The 10,897-nt window shown below is 56.3% G+C and overlaps 1 protein-coding gene across 8 annotated transcripts in view; it reads right to left on the bottom strand.

Moving 5' to 3' along the window:
* Positions 1–2,357: 2,357 nt before the first annotated feature.
* FAM3D (FAM3 metabolism regulating signaling molecule D) overlaps positions 2,358–10,897 on the bottom strand; it is a 28,997-nt gene continuing 20,457 nt past the window's right edge. For all 8 annotated transcript variants that reach the window (XM_081105452.1, XM_081105451.1, XM_081105455.1 and 5 more), the window contains 4 exons: positions 9,022–9,072; positions 6,708–6,792; positions 5,849–5,975; positions 2,358–2,883 (listed from right to left, as the gene is read on the bottom strand). In XM_081105452.1, the coding sequence (XP_080961578.1) occupies positions 2,794–2,883; positions 5,849–5,975; positions 6,708–6,792; positions 9,022–9,072 (353 nt within the window). In that variant the 3' untranslated portion in view covers positions 2,358–2,793. The remainder of the gene's footprint in view (positions 2,884–5,848; positions 5,976–6,707; positions 6,793–9,021; positions 9,073–10,897) is intronic.

The raw sequence follows: 10,897 nt of genomic DNA, 5'->3' as shown, positions 1-10,897 counted from the left end.
GCGGGCGGGGTGGGGTGGTGCATGGCCGGCGTCTCGGCCTCGTGCTCCCAGTGAGCAGCAGCAGGTGCCTCCCACCGGCTCTGCGACAGGCGCAGCTCCCTGGCTCTGAGCTTTTTCCCATGGAGAGCTGGCTTTCAGAGGCAGTTCCTGCAGACCCGTGGTCCCGTCTCCTAGCCCAGGCCCAGGCCCAGGCCCAGGCCCAGGCTCAGACCCAGTCAGGGGCCATGCCCACGGCCTTTCTTAGGATGGGTCCCCAGAAGCCAGCTCCAGGAAGAGGATTCTTGGGAAGTGACTTATTTAGGACTGGCCCCTGGGGACATGGGTAAGGGAGCGGGCAGCAGGATTGGGAAGGGGAAGCAACAAGCAAAGGGGAGCTTGCAGGCAAAGTGCCAGCTTCTGTCTGGTCCCAGGAGGTACTGTGCTGTGCATAGAAGTCAGTTTCATGGGGTATTCTTGCTCATGAAGAAAAGAATTCAAACATACAGCGGTGGTTTATGGTGATAAACTTCCTGCCACCTCCATTCCAGAGCAGGTGTCTGGTCAGAAGTTTTCTATTTATTTCTATTTTTTGACAACGTTTGGTGATGTGGCTATTTTATCAGTTTCTTGAACCCCTGAGAAACGGATATAATCCCCCATTTACCAAAGGGGGAACTGGCTCAGGGCGGAGACATGACCTGCTTACGCCAGCAGGCGGCAGAGACGGGGCCAAGCCAGCCGGCCCAGCTGTGGTGGGCGACTGCAGATGAGGATAAGTGGGTCAGCTGAGAGGAAAGGAGGGGCTCGGTCAGGGGTCAGCTTCCTCAGTGAGTCCTGGGGGCCGGGAAGGAAGGTGTTGGGGTTCAGTGGAAGCCCCTTGTCAGGACCTAGGGTCCAATGTGGGCGGGGGCCTGGCCACTTGGGACCACATGGGAGGAATGGAGCACATTTGTTTGCTTAAAAAGCTGCAAGTACGACATTGGATATTGACGTGGTGTCTGTGTGAGTAGTTGGCTGGGGCTGCCAGCAGCCTCTCCACCCCTTCTAATCCCGGAGGGCGGGAGGGGGGCCTATGGAGCTGCCCGGGTGGCTGGCTGGGCGCCTTCCTCAGCCAATCCTGCTCAAGCCACCATCTGGCTTTTAACCTTGATCGTGACCCCACTGCACCTGCAGCCCATGTCCCGCCCACCATGGCCCTGTCAAAGCCTCCCACACCCGTCCTTCTCCACCCCAGGTCCCCTCAGCACATCTGAAGCCGGTCTGTCCCCAGGGCTGGGGAGTTGTGAGCCACACCAAGGGGGTGTGGGACTTCACTTCTGTCCCCAGGGCTGGGAGCTGGGAGCCCACACCGGGGGGTGGGGGTGTGGGACTTCACTTCTGTCCCCAGGGCTGGGAGCTGGGAGCCCACACCGGGGGGTGGGGGTGTGGGACTTCACTTCTGTCCCCAGGGCTGGGAGCTGGGAGCCCACACCGGGGGGTGGGGGTGTGGGACTTCACTTCTGTCCCCAGGGCTGGGAGCTGGGAGCCCACACCGGGGGGTGGGGGTGTGGGACTTCACTTCTGTCCCCAGGGCTGGGAGCTGGGAGCCCACCCCTATGGGCGCAGGACTTCAGCTTCTGCGGGGCCACTGCTCGGGGTTTTCACTTCAGGGTGGGCATCTCCACCAGCCTTGCAGTCTTCCTGCCACACATGCCAGGAGCCCGAGTGCCAGAGCTTTCTGCTCCCAGGACTTGGCGTAGGGCCCCTGGCCCTTCTCAGAGACCCCAGGGGGGAAAGCACCGTATCGCGTCGGTCTCGTCGCTTCAGTGGGCGCCAGTGGCTGGCGTTGGCAGCTCTGGGCCAAGGACTGTCTGTGAAGCTGAGATGACCACGGGCACTAGCAGCCCTCCAATGGTGACGGCGGGGGGGTGGGGGTGGGGGTGGGGGTGGGGGCATAGGACCCCGGCTCCCGACGCTCACGAAGAGATCTCCGGGGTGTGCCCCTGGGGTTCGCTCCACTCTCTCCCACACAGTCTTTACGGGCTCCTTCTCTTCTGTTTTCTAGAATCACTTTCTAAATAACCTAAGGGCTGCGCCTGGGTACTTGGCGAAGACAGCAGGGACGCCCCCCCCCCCAGGCCTGCCTTCCAGGCGCCTGCCAGATCCCCCTCCCTGTCCTCTCCCTCTCATTCCAACAGCAGGTGCATGTTCTCGGCGCCCGGCCCTTGGCTCTGTTCCTGGGGGTCTCACACCCTCTGCTGGGATCCACGGCATCTTTCACGCCTAAACGGAGATCCCTCTGCCACCGACCTCCGTCCTGCCTGCAGACCAGGTCCCGGAGGCTGTCACCACCTGTCTGAACGTGGAGCCCAAGTAACCCCAATCGAGACCATTTCCATCTCGGGGAGAAACGCTGCACACCGAGTGTCCAGAAAGGTCATTCAACGTGAGCAAAAACAGAATTTAATTCTGCCCGGCGGGCAGTCCGCCCTCGATCGGGGCAACGGTCAGAGTTCCCGAGGGAAAGCACCTGTTCTCCCCACCGACAGCGGCTCCGGAGGGACCCTCCGAGGCTGGCCACCTCCAGGCGGGACAGCTGCCTCCGCCCATCGTCCATCGCCCATCGGAGCTTGCGTTCGCCAGGAGGGGAAGCTGCAGAGAGGGCGGCGATCCTCAGCACCTTCATGCTGCTTGGCCGGCCTCACCCTGCGCTGCCCGCTGCCCGCTGCCCACTGTCCGCTGCCCGCTGCCCGCTGTCCGCTGCCCGCTGTCCGCTGCCCGCTGTCCTTCAGCTCCATCCAGTCCCGCCGGCGGCTGCCAGGAGGAGCCGCAGCCCTAAAACACCTTCCGGGGCACACAGCCCTCCAGCTCCAGCAGCTCCGGCCAGCCCTCGTATTTGTTCTTGTCGGGGGTGTTCTTTAAGTACTAGAGAGGCGAGGAGAGGGAGAAACAGCGGTAATGGGAGACTGCTCAGAACTCACACCTGCATTCGCCTGGTGCTTTAAAACCTAATGCTTTCACTTCCTTCCTTCTCACCACTGCCCCCTGGTGGACAGGGCTGGGTGTTATTAGCCCATTTCACAGATGGGCAAACAGAGCCCCAGAGGGGATGCAACTTGCCCAAGATTTCAGAGATGGGATCAGAGGCTAGTCACTGACTGTCATGGGGTGGTTGTGGGAACACCAAGAGTGGGGGTGGGGCTGCAGAGTTTAGGCCCTCTCCCAAATTCTCCACCAGCCTCGCTGGAACATCCAAAATAACAACAACAACAACAATAATAAAGCATCCTAGCTATTATTAAACGCTTGCTCTATGCCAGGCACCAAGTGTCTTATGTAGTTAATCCTCACAGCAGCCCTAAGAAGTGCATACTATTCTCATCCCGTGACACAGATGGGGAAACTGAGGCACATGGGGCCAAAGTAACTGCTTACGGCCACCCTGCTGTTACGTGGTGGAACCACTGTGTACTATTAATTCACATAAATGATACATGCGCCAAGGCAGTTAAGGTTGTGTTCTAAATGCCCAGGCTTAGTTTTTGCAAGAAAAACTGTAAATGGCAAAATCTACGGCTGGAATAATCGTGGCTAACCCTTAGGAAGAAAGACTAGACTCTAGATCAGCCATGGGCAAACTACGGCCCGCGGGCCGGATCCGGCCCTTTTGAAATGAATAAAACTAAAAAAAAAAAAAGACCGTACCCTTTTATGTAATGATGTTTACTTTGAATTTATATTAGTTCACACGAACACTCCATCCATGCTTTTGTTCCAGCCCTCCGGTCCAGTTTAAGAACCCATTGTGGCCCTCGAGTCAAAAAGTTTGCCCACCCCTACTCTAGATGCTGCTCCTCTAAAACCCAGTTCCCAGGTGTGGGGTCAAATGACACGATGGCTTTCATCCATCATGGTCTTTGGTTCATTTTTGGGCGATGGGTCTCAGTCAGCTGATCATAAATTTCAGGAAAAGGATGGCGCTGACTCTCTCTCTTTGCTGTCTCGGCCCAGTCTGGATGGGTCTAGAGAAGCTGTGCTTTAAGGAAGAACAGCGCCTGCCCTGCATCTTCCTAGAGAGTCCTCCCCCATCTCCCCCAGTCCCCCCCCCCCCCCCCCCCCGTCACCGCCCCCCCCCCCCCTGCCCTGGCCAGGTACCTCCCACAGGGATGTTCTGGGGACCCTGGCTCCTGGCTCCTGCGTTCTCCACCCAGAGGGTATAATAGAGGCTCTTCTCCTTTTCATCTCCAGCTACTTCGTATTATTTCTTATTTTTAAAAAGTAACTTCTAATAGAATACATTCTCTTAGAAGCAGATGCCTATGAACCAGGCCCACCTTTTCCAGACAAGGCAAAAACCAGCAGCCCCATCGAGGCCCCCTCCCTGGTCCCCTCCCTGGCTCCCTCCCTGGCCCCCTCCCTGGCTCCCTCCCTGGCTACCTCCCTGGCCCCCTCCCTGGCTACCTCCCTGGCCCCCTCCCTGGCCCCCTCCCTGGCCCCCTCCCTGGCCCCCTCCCTGGCCCCCTCCCTGGCTCCCTCCCTGGCTCCCTCCCTGGCCCTCTCCCTGGCTCCCTCCCTGGTTCCCTCCATGGCCTCAGCACTGGCCTCTGACTCTGCGCTCTGGGCTCTGGCTCTGGGCTCTGCCTCTGCAGCCCCTGCCCCTCCAGGCTGCTGGTTGGTGTCTGGCCATTGCAGCGCCTACTCCCTGCCATCTGAAGGTTCCCGCCCACAGAGCTCTCCAGGCTCAGCCTGGGCGGCTGTTCTGAATGCAGCCAGGACAGGAAGTCTTTGTGGAGGCAGCAGACCTGGATGAGAAATCCACCTGGCTCACTAAAGCCTCTCCAAGGCTCTGGATCCTCCTCCGTGAGCTGGGACGATAACTGTACCCACCTCATGGTGGCTGTAGCATAGGACCCTGGGGGGACTTGCTCCGGTGCCTGCACAGAGCAAGTGCTGGTGGAATGCTAGGCTTTCTTATGATCAATCTGCTCTTGTCACTCTCCCTCTTAAGCTTCCCATGGCTCCCCGCTGCCCCCAGGACAGAGTCTGTGCCCCTCAGTGGCCCTGCATGTCTGAATCATTGACCTTAGCCCCCCATCTTGGAGCTGGGCAGAGCTGAGCGTTCTCATCACCGTCGGGAAGGCCTGGCCAGTCCCTCAGGTTTCAGAGTTGTCTGGGCAGCGGATGCACAGATGGGGATGCCTTGGACAAGGGGAGAAGATGAAGCATTTCCCTGGGGCCCCCCACCCTCTGTTGACCCCCCTTCCTATGAGCGCTCCTTAAACTCCACCTCTGGGGGCCTCCCTGGCCCCCTCTCCTTGGGCCACCCTAGGAAGTGACCGTGGATCCTATATGGGTACCCCTCCTGACTCCTCCCACATACTCAGGTGGGCTCCCCCGAGTCCCCTAATTGGTCCCACGTCACCCTATCCCCAGGGAACTCAGAAGGGGCCTCAGGCTCCCCTGGTCCAAACCCTCCCCTTCACAGGTGGGGAGACTGCGGCCTGGGAGGAGGGGCTTGGCTAAGGTGGGGGGGGGGGGCAAAGCCAGGCATCCTGACCCCTGTGCTGGGCTCCCCTCCCCCCACCACGCAGGCTGCGTCTCTCCATCCATTTCTCTTTCTTCCAGGCCTCGCTTGCCTGTCACCCTTCTTTTCTCCCCCCCCCCCCCCCCCTCCTTGTTGGTGCTCATCCACGTGCAAAATATCCTGGCAAAATGGTCCAGACCACGTCCTTCTGGGGTGAGCCCATCAGGCCACCCTGACCGCTGGGGTGGGTGACAGCCCAATGGCCCTCCCCACACTCCCCGTGTGTCCTTCCCAAGCCACCCCGGCCTGTCCATCCATCCAGGCCCTGCCCCTCACTCCCTGGGACGGGAGTCGCCAGGAACCCACCTGCTCAAAGGGGCTTTTGTTACTGATGTCTCTGGCCCCCAGGAAGACCCAGCTGTCCCGGAAGCCCAGCTGCTTCGCGTAGGAGCTGCCCAAGTTGGAGAAGAGCGTCCGGAGTTCATCATTCATCCTGCAGAGGACAGAGAGGACGTCAGCGCGGCCTGGAGAAGGGGGAGCACGGGAGGCCGGTCGCCGGGAGGAGCAGGGGGGGCGGGGCGGGGCGGGACTCCTCCCCGAAGGCCCCTGGGGGAGCTGGGAGGTGTTAGAACGGTTGGCTTCTGTTTACAAATATAATCCGAGTTCATTCAGAAAATATGGAACATCACAAAGTAACACAAATTACTTACAGCCTCACCCTCTCAACACCATCATTGTAAACTTTTAATGTATTTCCTTCATGTCCTTTCCCCCATGTTTTGGGGGATTATACCAACTCTTTTGTAACCAGCTCCCCCCCCCCCCCCCCCCTACTTAATACTAAGGGATGAACTCCTGAAGCTAAGACAAAACAGTGTTGAATGCAAACTGCAATCAAACATAAAATAAAAAACACTAAAGGATGAGTATTCCTCCATGTCCTTAACTGTTTTCTGCATCACCATGTTTGATGCAGTATAGCCTCCTAGGTATTTATAGAAACGTGTCATATGTCACCACATGTCATGATTTCTGTAACTATGTGTCCCGTTCGTCACGGTTGTACCCAAGGCTGCAATGAACTTCCTAGAACATCTCTATGCGCTTGTCTGGCTATTTCCTTAGGAGAAGTTGCCAGAAGACGGGGCTGGTGGGGGGGGGGGGGAGAGAAAGGGCAGGGAGGTTTTGGCTCCCTTCCCCCCAGCGGGTGGAGGTCCCCACTTACTTGGTCCCCGGGTCATCGTAGGAGGCCACTAGCACCAGCACGTCCTCTGGAACTGCTTTAAGGAATTTCACCAGGAGCTCAGGGTCTGGGGGAGCAAGGAAAACAAGGGAAAGACCGCTGGCCACTCTCCCTCCCACCTACGGCCCTGATGACCCAGGAGTGGCCCGGGCAGCTGAGGGCCCAGCGGGAGGCGGCCTCCTGGGTGGTGCTCCTGCAAGGAGGGGTGAGGGCGCCCTCGCTCAGGTGGTCTGGGCCCCGATTATGGAATTTGCAAGTTCCCAGGTGATTCTGATGTGCAGCTGGGAGAGAACTACTGGTGGAAGGGCCTGGGGACTTCCACTGGGGGACAGAGGCCAGTCGACTCTCAGGAACTCGGGGCTCTTTGCACACCCCCAACACCCGCTTCTACAGGGGCTAAGAGCCTAGCTTGTCTAGGCTGACTTAATTTTTTAAAATAAGTATAGTTAACATATAATATTATATTAGTTTCACATGTACAACACAGTGATTTGACATTTATATACCTTATGAAGTGATACCATGATAAGCAGTAACCATTTGTCACCGTATAAAGTTACTACAATATTATTGACTATATTCCCTGAGCTGTGCATTGCACCCCTGTGACTTACTTATTTTATAACTACAAGTTATAAACTTATTCCCCGGCCCCATTTTCAGCCATCCTATCCCTCCCTAACTCCCCACCCCCCGAAAACCATCAGCTTTTCTTTGTGTCTGTGAGTCTGTTTCTGTTTTTTGTTTGTTTTTAGATTCTATACACTGGTATAAGTGAAATCATACAGTATTCTTCTCAGTCTGACTTATTTCATTTGGCATAATATCCTGTAGGTCCATCCATGTTGTCACAAACAGTAAGATTTCATTCTTTTTTATGGCTGAGTAATACTTCACTGAGTAATATTTCAATGTAATAATCACATCTTCTTGATCTGTTTACCTATTGATGGACACCTAGGTTGCTTCTCTGTCTTGACTATTGTAAACAATGCTGCAGTGAACCTGAGGGTGCATATGTCTTCTTGGGTTAGTGATTTGGATTTCTTCGGAGGGTGCACCCACTGGCCTGCAGGTAACTGGGGTCACAGAGAGAGAACTTAGGCTCCTACAACTCTCCAGTTCACATCAAGGAGCGGGTCCGGTCCCATTTGCACCTTCATTGCCTCCCTGCACTGTGAAATCACTGCATCTGACCCAGGGCAGGCCTTGATGCGGGCTGGGCTGGGGCTGACGGGGGCATCAGCTCCCTGCTTCCTTTAAGGACACTGATTTGTTCCTATTGTGCTTACTTTTATGACCAAAACAGCAATACTGTCTTTCTACTCAGGGCAATGACATAATTTCCTTTTAATAATAAAAGCATAATATGCTAATTAGACCAGACACCCTTCCGGATGTCCTTCCAGACGACCTTCTGGACAAAGCTGTGGCGGCGGGGGCCGAGGCAGAAGCAGCCGCTGCGATGGTGGGGGCTGAGCCCCTGGCACGAATTTCGTGCATCAGGCTTCTAGTTTATTTAGATTAGAAAAGTGACACAATTTAAAGGAAAATTCTAATCATGCAGACGGCTCTCTGGATATGGAGCAATTTGCGCAGGGGCCTGGCTTTGCTCGGGGCAAGGAGGACTGTGACTTCCTAGGGGGTGGCCTGTGCACAGAGAAGCTCGGCCAGCATGTCTGCGCAGAGAGAGGAGAGAAGACGCTGCGGAAAGACAGCCGGGCGCCTCACAGCTGTCCTTTCTGGGCCCAGGAGGCCTCGCCCACTAAGGACCCCTGTGGCCTTAAAATAAACACTCCCATCTAGCAGAGCAAACTGGGCCCTATACCGCGTTCTGCACACATGCCTGGCCTGCAACTCCAGCCCGAGCACGTCTTTGCCGGAAGGTCTTCTCTGGCCTCCACATTCTCTTTCGCACCCTGGGGCAGGCCAGAGTGTGGAAGTGCCCCGGAATGAGGGGTGGGAGCCCCCAGCTCCCTTGCCCCACTGGGACATCTCTGAGGCGTCTGTTCGAACACTGTCCCCTGACGTCCAGTTGCCTGCCGTGTTCAATCGCTTGATAACACACTGTGCTGGCTGCTTCCCCTTCCCCACCTCACTTCTCCACTGACATTGTTTGAGATCACCACGTTTCAAAGGCCGCAGGACGGCGTGAACCCCCATCACGCCTCCTTCTGGGTGTCTTCTGTGGAAACAAGAGCCAGCCCCCCCCCCCCCGGCACCCCGATAGCTCTTTCGCCACAGGAAGGAGCTCAGCCCACCCGTGACCTCATTGCCAACAGAGGTGCCCACTTACCTCCGGAGTACATGTCGAAGCTGGCCTGACTCAGCACCTTCCCCGTGGTTCCTGAGGGGTGAGAGAGCAGAACTGTTACTTGCTGGACTGTGTCGTTCTGCCTGTCATTTGGTGGAAAACGAGTACTTTTTAGTCTAAGGTCTAAAGATAGAATAATAATGGAACAGAATCAGGTCCCGTAGAAAGCATGCGGGACTAAGAAGATGCCCGTAGCGTCTGGGCTGATGTGAGTGGTACAATAAAATGGAGGAGCGTCTCTGGGATCGAACAGAATTCCACTGATCTGGGTCTGTGTCCTGCCTTTCCACTTCCTAACGCACCCATGAGCATTCTGACCTCTTTTTTTTCCCCCCCATCTGAACAATGGGCTTTGGGAACTAAATAAGATGTCTTTACAGTAGATAGTCAGCATACAAGATACAAGTTAGCTACAAACTAGGCATGAAAAGAACCACAATTGTCACCTTTATTCCCACCTACGTCGGAGCTCTGCAACTGGAGTCCTCTGACTCTTGAAGGGGAAGGGATTTGCTGAATGGAACTCGGTGTCCTGAGCTCAGTAATCTCAGTTGCGTGCTGTGAGTTTTGCAAAGGGTCCCAGACCCACAGAGAACCGTGTGCTCTGGAGGAAACGTACAGTCCCGCTCGGTGCCACTAGATGGAGATATTGCAGAGGGGATGGCAGCTCTCCAGTCGCACAGGGGGTCCTTCCCCCTTTCCACCCAATAGGAGGTCCAGGATTCCTGAAGAGGGTGGGCAGGGCCCTGGTGGTGAAGGGTCTCCCGCTGGGTGGAGGGTGGGGTGGGGGAGGGAGCTCGCATTGCAGCTCCTCCCGGATCCTTCCAGCCACTGATGTCCAAGCCCCCGGGGCACTTCACCTGGGCCCCTTGGAAGGGGAATGTGACCCTGTTAAACTGAGACCACGTGCATTTGTGGAATTTTTTGGAATCAGAGGGAGGAGATATAGTTTGAACAGTTCCTAAAAGGTTGCAAAGCACCAACCTTTAACAATCCTTGTGCTGTTCTGGCTCATTGTACAGAGGAGGCCCTGGCCCTGAGAACTGATTCCTTGGACTGGCACAGAGCTGGCATACAGTAGGTGCTGCATACATGCTTGGAGACATGTCTAGTCTAGGGAGGTAGTTCAGTTGAGTGATTCAGACCTGGAGCCAGCCAGATACGGGTTAAAATCTAGATGATGCTATTGGCTGTGCAACCTTGGGCAAGTCGCCTAACCACTCTGAGCGTCCACTGTTCACCTGGAGCATGGGGACACTGAGCATCGTGCCATTCCAGCATGGTGATGGGGTTAAATGAAATAGCTAGCACGTAGTAAATGCTCACTAAACGTTAGCTTTTACTATTGTTGATGGTTGTTTTTGTTTTTGGACTTTGTGAGGGGTGAGGAAGGAGGCCGCAGTCTGAGCCTCTGTCATCAGAGACTTTTTGAGAGGTCTTCTCGGGCAGGGGGCCCAGTTGCGGGGAGAGAACACCAGCAGGTTCCAGCCTGCTCAGCTGCGGCCGGAGCATTTTCTGCAGCCTGAAGGGGCTCCGGGACCAGTCCCAGCGGCGTGCACGCCCTCCCTCTGGGCAGGGCCACCACTGGAGTCAATCAGGCTGCTCTCTCCTCAAGACTTTGGGGGAGACCCACCTCTTGGCCTCCTACCCTCCCAGCCCCCACCCTTCCTCAGCTCCCAGGGAGTTGTCAGGCTCTGCAAGGCTCCTGGGAAATGCACCTCTAGAAGTTCCAGTCTTACCCCGTCACATCCCAAGTGCGGGAGTGTGGTCACATGCCACACACAGCTCGACCTTTCCCTCCTGAGTGCCCACTGTGCCCTTTCCCCCCTGCCCTGCCCTTTGTCCCAGGAAGTGGCTC

The sequence above is a fragment of the Myotis nattereri genome (assembly GCF_964212035.1).
Source record: "Myotis nattereri genome assembly, chromosome: 14".
Taxonomy (NCBI): domain Eukaryota; kingdom Metazoa; phylum Chordata; class Mammalia; order Chiroptera; family Vespertilionidae; genus Myotis; species Myotis nattereri.
The sequence above is the reverse complement of the archived record's forward strand: the minus strand, read 5'-3'. Positions and strand labels throughout refer to the sequence as shown.